The following is a 15,630-nucleotide window of genomic DNA, read 5'->3' on the forward strand; positions in this document are numbered from 1 at the left end:
CTCCATGCAGTGCTTGGAGCTGCGTGGTGGTGAAAAAGTAAGCCAGGATTGAACTTGTGCTGCAACCAGTTATTCCTTTCAATGTGGATTAAACCGATCAGTACCTCCTCAATTAATCCATTAGTTGTTTGACCTACAAAATGTCAGAAAACGGTGACCCAGAACTCAAGATGACATCCTCAAGTGTCCACAACTCAAATTTATTCAATTTACTGTCACAGAAACCAAAAAATATTCACATCAAAGCTTAATTACACAATTAATTACACACTTTTTAAAGTAAACTTAAACAATAAACTTAATAAATTACTCCAGTTGATTAATCTCTAATCAAAACAACTTTTAGAACTTTTATTTGACAGCCTATCAATTAACTGATTAATCAGCGCAGCTCTAGTTTGAACCTGCCTGTTTAGACCTCTTTTTTTTTTCATTCTTTACACAAGTATTTCATTCAAGTACAAACACTTGCAACAGCATGAATGTCTTCAAAGAGAGGATGTCTGAAAATATGCTCCATTTGTTAAACAATGATTGCATCTCCTCCCTCTGTGACGTCCGATTTGTCACCTTCGTGTGTGGACGTTTAGACCAGCTATAAACACGTTTACCGTCTCATGTGGTCGGACAACATGTCATACAAAATAGTTATTTTCCAGCATGACCCAGCCCTGACTATTTTCAACAGCTTTTCAGAAATGTCATGCAAACAGTGTACGCTGGGCACTGATGGCAAATGACGAATGATTTCAAAATAAAGAAATGTGAGGATGTTGATATGGATATTTTGAATTCCATGATACCATACTTAAATTGAGAGGACAAAACAGTAATTGTTTGGCCTCACAGTCACAGTCACCAATGTGGATGTCGCCAGCAGAGCTCCCGTCTTGCTGACCCCCCTCATCCCCCGCACACACACACACACACACACACTCATCTCTCTCTCACACACACACACATCTCTCACACCCCTCTCACATTCCCTCTGCAGTATGGATTCCACATCGACAGCTGGCACTGCGGAAAAAGATGAGCACATTTGTGTCCCCTCATGTGTGGTGGTTCTTGACTTTGTGCCATGTTTAAGTTTCAGGCTTTTGACTAGACTGTTGTAAAGCACACCAAAAGGAGAAAAACTCCTGGTTCCACTGCCATTTGTGATCATTTAGATGAAAAACACTTTAAAGCATTTCCTGCTTTAGTGCACAAGACAAAGGGGTACATATGATATAAACATGAATCTTTGTTGTGCATAAACAACTCAGCTTTAACTGATATGAGTAAAAGCCCATCAGAACAACCACAATAGTGTATGTCATTGCTAGAAACTAGAACAGCTTACAAAAAGTATTTCCTGAAGCCAATCCACCTGAACATCCTGTCCCCGATCAGCCTCCACTTCCTGGGGTCAACGGTCACCTGAATGTCTGATAAACAACCGAGAAGAGAATGCGTCGAACTGTCCATAACATGTCAATCACATTTGAGACTGAAGTCATGATGGTTGTATTTTTGGTGCGCGTCAATGACATAAACACACACACACACACACACACAGCTGCCCAGAGTGCTGCATTGCCCCACACCAAAGCCAGTCTGACAGGCTGAAGCCCAAAGAAAACAAGGGTCTGTGTCTCCTGTCCCAGCGATCACCTTTCAACATCTCATTTGTAACGCCACCAGGAATAACAGCTGGAGACTCTGCGTGTGTGTGTGTGTGCACATATGCGCATAGTAGGTGGAGGTTAAAAGGGACAGACATGAGAGAGAGAAACTAGTGGAGAAAATGGAAGTGGGAGAGGAATTAAAATGTCAGAGAGCACGACAGAAAGTGACAGAGCGAGCAGGCAGGTCAGACAGAGGATGAAGATGATGGAGGGAACAGACATTTACTGTGGACAGTTTTTATTATCTTGTTTCACCTTCAAAAGATTGTAGTCCCTGATGAAAACCATTGGTCCTACAGATTATCCAAAGCAAGCTTTTTCACTGTTCCTGTTTCTTCATAATGCCTGGTAACGAGAACCAATCTGTCTGCCTGTTAAATACCACCATGAGTCAAGAGGAAATATGTTTTTGTAATTCTAATGAAGTGGAAACTTACTGGAATACGCTCTGCTATGTAATACTTTAAAGATGATACACCTGCAGAGTTCAACATTAAGGACTGCATGGGAAAAGTAAAATGCCACCTTAGGCTACTAAATCTAGCAACTCATTTGCCCCACCGGGCAGGTGGTTTAACACACTGTTTTCTTCCAAAGTTGATGATAGAAGTCTATAAGGCATGAGTCATCTAGCTTCTTTTGCATCTCTGTTGAGAGCTGATCAGCATTGAGAGTGGGGTGGATAAAGACGTTACTGAGCGAAGCACAAGCGATGATTAATGAACCTGGAGTTAACTGGAGGTTAGCTGGGTGGCATCAAAGGAAGTTTCTGTTATTAGAAAACTGTGAACATTGACTAGGGAAAGTAGATCTCTGACCCACGTAAGTGAGAAAAAAAACTTCAAACCTTGCCAAGTGCAGTTTACAAAAGCAGCATGGACAACCTCATCAACCGGTCACAACATGTGGGGCTATGAGACTGCAGGAAATCAGTTCCGGCACCTTTCCTCTTCACCCGCTCCACTGCCGACTTTTCACACAGCTCAGCTAAAAGTCGCTTGCAAAAGTTTTCTGAGGATTTAGGATTTCTTTCCTCTACTATAGAGGAATAGAGGGAACTCATCCAGGGCTTTGTGGACTGGTGTAAGCAGAACAGCCTCCAGACCAACGCTGGGAATAACTAAAGAGCTGGCGGTGGACTTCCACAGGTGCAAATACTTTCCTGCTGCACCAGTGAACATCCAGGGATCGGTTACTGATACAGTAAAATCTTACAAGTACCTGGGTGTTCATCTGAACAATAAACCGGACTCGACTGACAATACAGATGAACTTTACAAGAAAAGACAGAGCAGACTTTATCTGCTGAGGAGACTCAGGTCTTTTGGGCTGCAGGGGGGACTAATAAAGGATTATCTGTGGTCATCAGGTCATCGGGCCAAAAGACAACATCACAATCAATTTAACTGCAATCACGAATAGATGTAGACCAGAAGCCAGACTTGAAACAACCTACGAATTTCTCCATTTGCACAGTTAAAACACAAAGTTGCATTAACGACCTTTTTTTAGCACAAGCTCCTCAATCACCCAAAGAAGAGCCATGTGAAGTAATTTGTCCAGTCTGCATAGCCGCCCAGTTGGCTACATCACTCTATTTATATGTTCACATTGCATGGATCTGCTAGTCAGTGAGGCCTTGAGAAATCTGGAAACAGAAGGAAAAGGACATTGAGTCTCTAAGAATGACCTGAAAACTAGATTATACACACATGTCAATAAAGGTATTGAACTGAAGCGGTTTGAGAGATGGAGAGAAGATAAAGGAGTGAAAGCAGAGTGTGTCTTGTCCTGTGGGGTTCCTGGTGTGTTATTACAGTCTCCTCTGGTGCTGGCATGTGTCTTCTTTGACCCTACCTTACACACTCTCTCTCTTTCTCTCTCTCTCTCTCACACACACACACATGCACACACACACATTGACTGACCTTTCCCTGATCCACTGGCTGATCTTTAACCTCCAACGCTGTAGCGCTGACCAAACATACCCTAACCCCACTGAGACCACAATACAGCACTGTGGCACCACAATCAAACAATACTACACTATGTAAGAGAGAGAGCGAGAGAGAGAGAGAAGCTGGGAGAGATAGAGAGAGAGAGATAGGGAGAGGGAGAGAGAGAGACGATCTAAAGACGATCCCAAGGTTTTCAGAGGTACTAAATGATACCAAACTGAATCATCATGTATAAAATGATGGTCAAGAACATTTCCATTTAGAATGAATGGTGCAGCCATAAAGACATGGTGTAAATATTTTGCTCAGCGTAAACATCATATGGTTTAAAGCAAGAGTTGAACCAGGCAGAACATGCATGTATGAGTAATGCTGCCTTATACCTGTTAACCCCCCCCCCCACACACACACACACACACCACACACACCCCCAACATCACCACAACACACCATCAACCCCCGCAGAGAACGTCCAGACCGCCCCATTACTACCCCACCATTAGCAAATTCAAAGCAAACATTGACTTTACCTAAATGTGGGCCTTTAACAGCCTTTAACATTGCCCTGTAAACCTCTGAGAAGGAGAACTGATCTTGGTAAAGTGGGGTGTGGTGGAGAGAGGCTGCCCTTTAACGTCCGCCATTCAGTTTCCTGAAAACGACTTCATTGATGATGTGCGCATGTAATGTCATGTTTTCAAATTATTTCTCTCAAGATACAAGATAGGTTTATTTGTCACACACACAATCATACACGGTACAATGTGCTGTGAAATTCTTTTTGTCCCTGCTACCAAAAAATAGGTAAGTAAAAATTAAATATTGTAAAATAGAAAGCTTATAAAAATAATAAAATTAAAAATGTGAAAATGTGCAGTATTTACATGTACAGTACTTACATCTATTTACATCTCAATAAACATACGTTGAAGATCTGATAGTTATTTCAAATCTGCAAATATTTATTTAAAATTTCTGAAGTCAAGCAAAATTTACAACAGACAACAGCAGAAGAAGATGAATCTGTCTGTCTTATTTTGACTTTCTGCTGGCAGTCACAGTCCAAACAGTCAACTAGACAACATTTGGCCCTGACATTAGGATTTAACAAGAGGAGCTGAAAGAGTCGTTTGTGCCCTTTGAAGCTTCCCTTTGTCTGTTAATCACCATGTAATTAACAAACACACGCATGCACACACACACACACACACACGCCGAACGGCTTTGCTTTTCTCTTATTTGAAGGATAAAACGATCATCGCATGTGATCAAGACCAAAAAAGTCTTTTTTTATCTTTTAATGAGACTCAATCTACAACTGAAAAGGCACAAAAAGTGAGTTTGTTGAATCTAAAACTGGGTCATGTGCATAAAACTGTTCTTCCTTAACTAAAAATATTCATAGTATAAAAAAAAAAATCTGGGTCCCATGGAGGAGAAAATGCACTTTTCTAAAATATTAATGCATGGATGCTGCAGAATGTTTCAACAGGGTCTACAGTGAGCTGGATCCGGCTTGTCCAATGCAAACACTGAAGCCGACGGACAGAAGTCCACCACCACCATCAGGCCATATAATGACTGTCAGCATGTCAAATGGTATTTACGATAGTTAGCTGAGACTTAGGACGCGTTGCATTCTTAAAAAACAGTAGTGGGGTGGAGGGGACTTAGTGATGTGAGACTTTGAGTGTGTCTGTTTACAATGAGGTGAAGTTGTGTGGTCAGACAGCATCTGGTTGTGGTATGCAGTTGTTTACTCTATGAGGAATTAAGATGCTCTCCTCCTCCTCCTCGTCCTCCATTCTTCTCAAGAAAAGAAAGGAGGAGGAAAAAAAGGTGTTTCATTACAAAATGTAACATTTAATCAGCACTAACTTTAGTTAGACTTCATCTAAAACACACTGTGTGGGAAACTACACAACAGTATGGGTGATGTTTAAACATAAAATGACTTGATTCAACAAAGATTAACTCTATTTATTCATTGGTCACCTATAACTGTAACCGCGACTGTGAACCGGGGCGCTCCATATTGCAAAACTTACTCAGGAAGCTCAATTGTTTCATTATTTAGGACATTTTTTTTTAAAGAAAAATGTTTCTCACACATGAGGATTTACTGCTTTTCTGTGTTTTACATGATTGCCAACTGATATCTGAGCGCAACAACATATTTGAAGACGTCAGCTTGGAAACTCTGAGAAACTTGGTTATTTTTTCAGTATTCCCTGACACTTTTGAGAAGCGCTAACACTGTCCAAAGACGGGTTTCTGACCACAGAAGTCGGATGGGTGTCCCTTTGAGCAAAGGGGAAGAATAGCACTCGTTTTTCCGTCTGACTGCGACCCTTAAAGGCACTTTCACTCCCCTCTGCTGTCTTCATGTGCTTCTCCCATCCACCTCACATTTCTTTATGTGACTCCTAAATCTTTTACACATGTGCCTAACAGGGCCCACAAGTGGGGTGGAAAAAAAAAGAAAACATCACCACACTGACACCTCTGTTCTGTCTGTTTGGCTCGATTTACTTCTCTTGTCCATTGCTTGCATGTCTGGTGATTGTGAGCCTCCTCCTCCAGTCAGTTTTACCCTCCACACTTCTCTCCTACCTTTCATTGTTCATGTTAGCGTGCTAATTACATTCCTCAGTAATGAGTGTGTGGGACAGAAGGTTGTTAAGTGATTCTGGGCTGTGTCTGTCTGTGCGTGCTTACATGTGTTAGGTCATATTTATGGGTAGCGTCTTCCAGTTGTATATATTTTCAACATCTGTGTATGCGGCTGTTTACACTGTCTGCATGTCTTTGTCTGCAGTGATGTTGCGCTCTTCTCATTCTCTCTTGTTTGTCTCTGTTCTGGCAACTTCAGTACAGTGAAGATGCATTTTTAGTACTCTTGGTATAACAACAAATGAACCCTCTGATCTCTGACCCACACCCACCCACTCACTAGCTAATGGGTGGTCGATATGGCAGAATCACATGGAAGACATTAAAATGTTTAGGCAGAACTGTGCATTTGGAAACAATGGACACAAATCCACGCTCGTTATCTTTCTCTTCTGAGTCTGCTTCACTGGTTTGTGGAAGAGACAGATGAGAGCGTGATGTGGTGATACACTCTCTTGGTCGTTGCAACACAAAATCTCACAGGCAGAGGCAAAGAAAAAACGCTCTTCAGGGGTAAGTACAACATATCAAATCATCCGACATACACGTGGCATTTCACATCAAATGCACAATTAAGGTGTGCGGGTGTGTGTGTGTGTGTGTGTGATGTGGAGGCATGCAGAAACACAGGCAAATCAACCAATAAACAAACGTCTGATCTGTTCAGTTGAAGCGTCTAATGTTTTTCAGTACACTCCTCCACACCTCTCAGATGCCTCTTCATCAGCGCTGAGAGAGAAACAGAGCCAACAGTTCACAGCGTTGTTGTGTAAGTCTCTGCAGTGCACTGACTGTGTCGCTACATCTGCTGCAAGAAAGGCAGAAATGTTGCATTTTGAATGACTTTCTGACTCTGCCCGTGGGCTCACTGCTTTCTTTCTTTCTTTCTGTCACTCTGTCTTCCTCCTGTTCTTTCTCTTTAGCCAGTCTGTCCATTTCTTTTTATCTCTTCATCTGTTTCTCTCTCACTCTCTGTTCTGTTCCACTCTTTCTGACCAGGTCCGTCACTCCTTCTCCTAATTTTCCTCTTCATCTTTGTCTGTCGCAGCAGTCCAGCGAGTTTCACGCTTCCATTTGCCAATCGGCCCGTCAAAGTGGAAAACAGCCTTCAGTGTCATCTGATGCTCGCCCCCCCCACAAGTCACAGTCATTAAAACTAATTGGTCTTTCTGGTGTCTATTCATTTACCATTAAAGGAATCATTTTGTTCTCTATATTTCAATATGCCCTGTATTGAAATATAGAGAACATTCAGCCTTAATTCAGCCTTCTCTTTAATACAATAAGCTATTATTGTACTTTGGCAGAAATTTTAGTGTGGCTCTGACCACCTGGTGCAGTTATAAGGATGATGTTAGACATAACTTCCTGGATTTATGGGATACCATCCTTACATTTGTGACTGAGCATTGTGTGCAAAGGAGGCCACAAAAAGTTAATGTTTTCAGTGTGTAATATGATAAGCTTTTCACAGTTTTTACAGCTGAGCATCCAACGTTCTTTACGCACATTTCTCTATCAATCATTTACTGTAACCTCTAGGGGTAAAATACAATATTATCTGCCTCAGTTCTGATATCTTCTTCTTCTTTCTGTCTTCTTTCTGCACAAGCCCCATTAGCCCAAACCCCACTGAGAGACCAGGGCAGTTGTGAAGCTTTCAAAGGCTTCTTTATATGTATCTTTAGCATAAAGAGTGAAAGATATGCTCTCTTTGGTCATTCTGAGATCACATGTTTGATTTTTTTCTTTTTTTCAGTTAGACTGCGATACTGCAGGCTTGGATGTTTCTTGTCTGTTCCTTGTCACCTATTGTTCAGATTCCACTTGGTGAAGTAATTACTCTCTGCACAGTGAAGGAGCTTAGCGGCCAGTGGCAGATCACTTTAGTTGTACTTGGCAAGTCTCACGACAGCTAAAGGCCAAACTGTTTCAAAACGACCACACTCATCGTTGTGGCTAAAGATCACTGATTATGGACTGCTCTTCTAAAAAGTTGCACATTTTTTGGATGCATTCTTCCAAGAAACAACTGCAACATTTGACAAAATCCAAGGCCACAAGCAACTTGCAGTTGGAAGGTGAGGCAATAATCAGTCTTGGTATAAATACGGCGTGAGAGGATCGGTTTACAGTGACATTAACATAACCGTATGGCAGTCCGAGCGGTCCTAATTTAGATCGTTAGATGTTAATTCTTTCTGTTTCAGATAATTCTTCTGTTTTGTTAAAATTATATTCTGTGTTGCAAACTGGGAACATGAGATACAGACATGGAGTATAGATGTCACGCATTATTCAAGCTGGAAACCACTAATTAACAGTTACATGGTATGGACCTCATACCACATGGCCATCAAAACCCAGCATTCCTCTCATCTCATGCACCCCCATATTGCATGGATGTCTTTCAGCTGCCTCTTCATAGCTTTCAGAGTTAGACACACAATAACAGAATAAATTCTTACTTGTCTGAGGCAAATATAGAAACAAACATTCTTAGGTTTTTTCTTTTTTTTTCACCTCTAAGCCTCCGAGGGCTCACAGCAGCTTCAGTTCGACATCTCCAGCGTTAATACTTAAACCAAGAGAGATCTGTTTGGGAACTCGTCGTCTTCCTTGTCACAAGATATGGGAGGGCTTTGGTTTCTAAAATATTCCCATAATGGCATTTTGTCCCTCTCTTTTGTCTATTTTCCCCTTTTTCTTCTTCACTACTTCCCTCTAGTACCTTTTTTCCTTTCCTGCCTTCCCTTCTTTCTTTTTTATCATACATTATTCCTCCAGTCTATCTAAGTTCTGCCTTCAGCCTCTTGCTTTTCTTTCTTTTCCATCTCTCGCCTCTTCTCTCCTTTCCACCATTACCCCCACCTTCTCTCTCTCTCTCTCTCTCTGGTGCCTGCCCTGGTTTCATTGACGGACTGCAGGCGGTGAGGGGGAGGAAATGCTGCGGCATTGCACAGCAAACATCCCTAATAGGCTAATCTAATCTCATCTCTTTGCGGTCTATGGTCCTGTGTTTACTTTCGGCCCTGTGTCTGCACGCTGGGTCGGCTTCGCCTCGCTGAATGCAGCATTGTTCCTACTGAAAACTCATCATCGGTGTGATCTCTGGAACGGGCGCCAACTCAACAACCGTCTGCCCATAATGCTTGTAGGCTGGGGATCGTTCTTATCTATGTGCAAACACTGTAGCTGTTGTTGTTTACTTTTTATCATATTTAGTTTCATTGAAAAAAAACAAGTTAGCGTGCCGACCACTGAGGGTAGTGCTTTGTATTTGACCCTGACCACCAATGTCCCTGTGGGGTTGTTCAGCTGAGTATTTTGAGTTGAAATACTGCAGCCAACGAGGTAGTATCCTTGCAAAATAACCAAAAGGTAGAAAAACCCCACTGCAGCCAGGTGAGTGCACAAACACCTGACAGTAGCTGAGTAAGGTTCGCCAAGTATCTAAAAAGCAGAAGCATTCATTAAGTAAACCTCAGGACAAGCATGTGCAGATATATCAGAGCTGAATAAACATATCAGCGCCAAATGAGCCAATGAATGCTGACAAAGTTGTTTGCAAAACATAAAATTAAAGTACAGTAGTTCCAAAGAACATGACATAGAAGGGATGAAAAAGACAGAGGAGAGGCTTTAACTTCTGGTCCTCTCCATCATACCTCAGCTTTAATGAGAAGGTTATGTCTGAAACCACAGTCAAAGCAACTGTGCCACCATGTTTCAAACCAATCCTGGAGGCTTTGGAAGAGCAGTGTGACAGTAAGAATGCAAAACTAGGAGATTTCTTCTAGTTCTTCGGCTATCTAGTGCTATCGGCTGCAGTGACTGATCTCATTATCCAATGTCCAAATCACTGTCGAAATCTGTTACTCACCTCTTGCAGCAGTGGACATCAGGACCAACTCCAGCAACACAAAGACCAGGAGAAACTCCATTCTGGTTTTCATTAAAGGAAAAAGGATCATTTAGTCTTTTGACCTGAAAAGAAAAAAAAAAACATGAATGATTTCTATATTCAGGAAATACTAAGCAAGTTTTCCCACATTGCAGGCGTCTTTAAATCATTTTGATTACAGTTCATTATTTAAATCGTCAATTCAATTAACCAAAACTGCTGTATTGTCCTCTGTCAGAGGCTGATTTATTTCAGAAAGTTTATTATTTTACCATCTGTTGGGTTTTTGATGAATCGTTGACAAAATAGCTCCAAGCACAATGGTACTAAAAAAATATGTATTTTTCATTACACTGCCAATTACTGTCCAGGTGTTTCCAAAACCCACCAGGCTTAAGATTCTAAAGGTAAACATTCAATAGAAGGTGAAAGAAAACATGGACTCACTTTGAAAATGTTCCACGGTCAGAGTAACACGTTACATTGAACATTATTAAGATCTGCAAAAGATTTTCTGGAAGTCAAACTATTTTCCTTGCAGATTTATTCTGTCCACCTGTCCACATGTCTCTCCTTACCAGTGGTTTTAATCTTTCCGCCACATAAATTCTTCCCTGAACCTTATGAGATCTTATTTCAATACTTCACATGCTGTATCTTTGATCAGGATCGGTCAACCTCAGAAACTCGGTTAAACAGAAACTGCTCGACACTTAAAAGTGCAGGGTATCTGATGGATTTTCAAACCTATCAAATTCAGTTTTAGTCATACTTGAATTTGGACAGGTAGTGCACTGAACAATCTTTGTTCCATACATTTACAGTAACCGAATACAAATGAGTTGAAATCGGCTGTAAATTAAAGAGTAAAAGTTTCTTGAAGGAAGAGGAGCGTCTGCAACTTGTGACTGTTTGCATTATGATTATCCTAGATCTAATGATCTTCATTTGTGGTTTTTAAAAAAATTAATAATGCACGTGGAAATTAATTTAAATGGTGTAATTATGATGAACCCTTTTCATTTGCATTCATACAGGACGGCATTATTAAACCACATTTAGCCTACTATTTGCTGTCTATAGTTGTAACCACTTCATAAGCCAAAGTGAATGCTGTAACAGGTTAAAACTGTTACCACAGCTAAACTTAACTTCTGCAGAGACATATGAGTCAAACGTAAGCTTCTAAACTTCTACTTCTAAAAAGAAATACGAATGAAAGGCATATTAAGGCAAAATAAGGAATACAAGTTCACTGTAAACTCAACACAAAGCGCGACAGAGAAACATTAAGACCCCGTGGATACATTATGTAAATATTATAGTAACTTTGGCTTATTAATAAAGTCGGACTTACATTAAGTTAACGAGATATCCACACTCTGCAGCCCTCTGCAACCCTGCACGTATACCGTGTCTTTATCCCAAAAAATCCGTGATTTTATGATCTCGACAACTTGATCCGTGGTTCACTAAAACTGATTTACAGATGTTAGGAGACGCGTCTGTCAACAAAACGCAGCTGTAGTAAATTAAGTCGACATGGTACACAAGGAAGGTGATAACTACGCGAAAAAAAATAAAAAATAAATCGGCTAAGGTCAAACACGTGAGCGCTCAAAATGCAGGCTGTAGTATTTCTGAATGACAGTCCGCATGTGAAACGCTCCAGACCACTAACAGGACCGGGAGAGGAAGGAAGGAAGGAAAGAAAGAAGAGAAAAACTTTGTCTACATTCCCCGTCCGTTTACGCAACTACTCAGACGATTATATATAAGACTAAAACCTGAATACTGTATCCACATTGCCTGCAGCACCAGCAGACCGTCCAAATTTCAGCCGCAGGCGAGAAAACAAAATGAGTCGACGGACTGTCCGAGTAGGGAACTTTCAGCCAATCAGAGGACAGGCCAATCAGCGAGGGGACCAATCAGCGATCAGAAACTTACAGGACAAATTTGGAGCGGTATAGAGGGAAGAGGATGTGAGCGGGCATTAACTCAGATCAAGTCAAATCATTTGTTAGGAATAGAAATGGTCCACGGCGAGTGGGCAATTTCCTTCTTTGAGGAGGGCTCCCGGAGCAAATGTGAAAAGGTTTCTTCTTCTTCTTCTCCTTCTCATTGTTATTGTTATTATTATTAGTAGATGGATAGATAGATAGATAGATAGATAGATAGATAGATAGATAGATAGATAGATAGATAGATAGATAGATAGATACTTTATTGATCCCGAGGGAAATTCAAGTAGTAGTAGTAATCGTCGTAGCAAACAATTGAATGAACAAATAATTCAACTAAATACTAAATAAATAACCAAAGTCTTGAATAATTATAGAATTTAGGACTTTCCATCATACAGATTGCTTTCCTATTCTATTCTCTACATGAAGCCTAATGCAGGTTCGCTGTCCCACAGTGAATGAGAATTTGCGAAAAGTCACGCTGTGGACCAATACTGCCACCCCATGGCATTTATGAGTTATTACATTAACTCAAACGAACGGGGGGATGTCCCACAATAGTGATAGCCAATGATATGTAGTAGAACTAATACACTAACTAATAAAATGATTCACATTGGATTTTTCGGTCTTATGGAGCCAAATCATGATCAAAAGTTTCATTAATTTGAAAAAATGAGTTGAACTTGAGTGTTGAATGCATGAAAAAATATGGCATAATGAACATATGAAAACTGCTTCAGAAATATAAACCTTTACATGTTTGTTTTTTCATTAAGCGTAGTTTTATGGTTCGACTGTCACTTTCTAATATGGTTGTAGAAAGCCCATAATCTCATAATCGTTCATTCTTGTTCTTGGTTCTTTTGTGTTTTTCTTTTCTTTTGAATCCTTCTGTCTCTGTATTTTACTTCACCTCCTTTCTTTTTTTCTCTTCGTCCTCCTTTATTCATTCTTGTTCTTCTTTCTCTGTCTTCTTCTTCTCTCTTCTCTTTTCTCAACAACAACAACAACAACAACAACAACAACAACAACAACGCGGGGGGAACCCCTCACTATTGACCCCATTAAGGGCAGTGAACGGGGTCCCTCAGGCCTTCTCAGCCTCCTACTCTTATTTTTAGTTCAAGTACAATGTTGTTTTTTTCAGAGTTCAAAATCAGAATTTCATCTTTCAAGTTCAACTATTATTTTTCAAAGTAATGAAACTTTTGACCCTGATTTGGCTCCATACTGTCCTTGCTTTCCTTCTACATGCATGATTCTTCTCTGTTCTATCCCACACAGTAAAGCAGTAGTGCCATCTCCTGGTGACAGGACATCAGTGTTTCCATGTCTTGTTATGAATATCAGTCCCAGTGCAGAGAAGGCGAAGCACGACAGATGGACACAACTTGGGTACACTCACAGGTCCTGTGATAATATCTGACCTGTAAAATTAGTCTACATTTGTGAATCTATCAGGACCATCCCAGACAAGCAATTTGAACTTTAATTTCTAATTACCTGAGGTGGTTCAGTAGTTAGCACAAGGTGGTTTTAATTCCCGGCTGGCACAGGTCCTTTCTGTGTGGCGTTTGCACGTTCTTCCAGTGGGTTTCCATGAAAACATGTGTGTTACGTTAATTTTATGATCAAGGTTTGGGCTTAGATCTGATGGTCCCAGTGGCTGCCCGCTGTTCCTCAGGGATGGCTTAAATGCAGAGAGCAAGTTTCACAACTTTGTATTGAGTATGATCATCTGTGACTAGAAGAAGAGTCTTTTCATAAGTAAAGATTCTTCTTCTAGTAATATATCTAGTATATATATGTATGTGTACTATATACATGTTAGTATTGGTATTGAAACCAGAACATGGCCAAGTGCAGTATCCAAATCGCAGAAGCCGGACGAAAGAGGAAATGCTTGTTTGGCACAGGCCCCAGCAAAAGAAATCACATAATCAACATTTTTATATTTTTTGTTTTTCCTCAGCAAAAAATGAAATGCAAAAATTGTTTCCATTATGATTATTATTTCCACTATAATCATGTCATATCTTAATCACAATAGCTGTCAAAATCAGGGCTGTAATTACAACATATATTATGAGGACACGTCTCCCAAAAATAATTCTAACATGTTATCATCATCATAGCTAAACTTAATAAACAGCTATGAGTCATGATTATTACTGGTTTTAGTGTGCTGGAGTTGTGCGTGCGGTTGGTCACACTCAATAACTGTGAATAAAGATGGACAACATTAGGGCTCCACAAATGGGAAGCCAAACATCTCGATCGCCCCCCTGGTGTCAGACTTCGGTGTGGTGACAGATCCAACTTTAACCAAACAAAAAACTCAAAGTACATGTAAAATCATATGTTTCCAAAGGTAGTCTCTGTCATTCTTGATCATTATTTTTCAAGCTGATGTTTGTTCAAGTGTTCATTTTTCTGATAAGCTTGGTTTTAATTAGTTATTTGATGCTATAAAAAAAAGGTGGCGAATCGTCATGATTGACAGCTCAGAGCTACTTGCAGTTGGGTCAGGTGGGTGTACGTGCAGGGACCTCAAGCTCAGTCTTGTAACAGAGGGGTGATAACAGCTGATGCCATGCAAAAAATATCTTTATTTTCACCAGCAAACTGCAGACGCATAGACTGTATGTGCAGATATGAGAAAGTCTTCAGCTTTAGTCACGGATTAATTAGATTAATTAATAACAGATTAATTCTACAAAAATGAAAGTACAAATCAGTGCAGTTTTTGCTGGCGTGTGCAGATCATTTAACAGAATAAAATTGAGACTGAAGCTGAAGACTGAAGCAATGGAGATCCAGAAAGCCAACTTGTTAAGGCTGATGTAATCTAGGTATTTTTAATTGACCTTGAAGTTAACAAATCCACAAGACACACAAAGAAGGCAAAAGTATTTTCTAAAAAAATGTTCCTCACTTTGTTCAAACAAGCTTTATGATGGTCGAGGTTTATGCGGGAATTGTGAGTGCAGTCCTGATGTATTTATTGCTTCAAGAGCAAATTTACATGATTTCAATTCCAGCCTTTATTTGGCTCAAAACAACCTTAGGTTTGTCTGAAAAGGGCTGAAGGACATTTTAGGATACCAGGTTCTTTATGTCAGTTAATACAGCCGTATTTACAGCAACGATTTGGTTTAACTGAACAGAACAGCAGAGTATTGTCCATGGCGGTGTTCCAATTCCACGGCTTTAACCGCTTTAAACCACTGTTTTATTTCAGTGTCAGGACCAGGCAGAGGCAGACCAAACTCCTGGGAGTCTCGCTGAGTAACGGAGCAGCTGGGAAAAAAATATCTGCAGAAGAGCAAAAACTGAGTGTTTTTAAATGTTAATGGCATCTGGATATAAATGTGAGACCAATTAAAGAAACGGAGAAGGAGGAAAAAAGTCAAGCTATCCCATCCCAGCTGAATGCGTCCAGAGTTGCAAAGCTG

The 15,630-nt window shown here is 40.4% G+C and overlaps 1 protein-coding gene across 2 annotated transcripts in view; it reads right to left on the reverse strand.

The window, feature by feature from the left end:
* The window catches only part of fgfrl1a (fibroblast growth factor receptor like 1a), a 65,291-nt gene extending 53,205 nt beyond the window's left edge, over positions 1-12,086 (reverse strand). Inside the window, exons 1-2 of one of the 2 annotated variants that reach the window (XM_046405714.1) lie at positions 11,563-12,086; positions 10,185-10,288 (exon numbers count right to left, since the gene is read on the reverse strand). In XM_046405714.1, the coding sequence (XP_046261670.1) occupies positions 10,185-10,275 (91 nt within the window). In that variant the 5' untranslated portion in view covers positions 10,276-10,288; positions 11,563-12,086. The remainder of the gene's footprint in view (positions 1-10,184; positions 10,289-11,562) is intronic. The other variant, XM_046405715.1, reaches the window with a different exon arrangement.
* Between the last annotated feature and the right edge of the window lie 3,544 nt (positions 12,087-15,630).

Source organism: Scatophagus argus, chromosome 12, assembly GCF_020382885.2.
Source record: "Scatophagus argus isolate fScaArg1 chromosome 12, fScaArg1.pri, whole genome shotgun sequence".
NCBI classification, from domain to species: domain Eukaryota; kingdom Metazoa; phylum Chordata; class Actinopteri; family Scatophagidae; genus Scatophagus; species Scatophagus argus.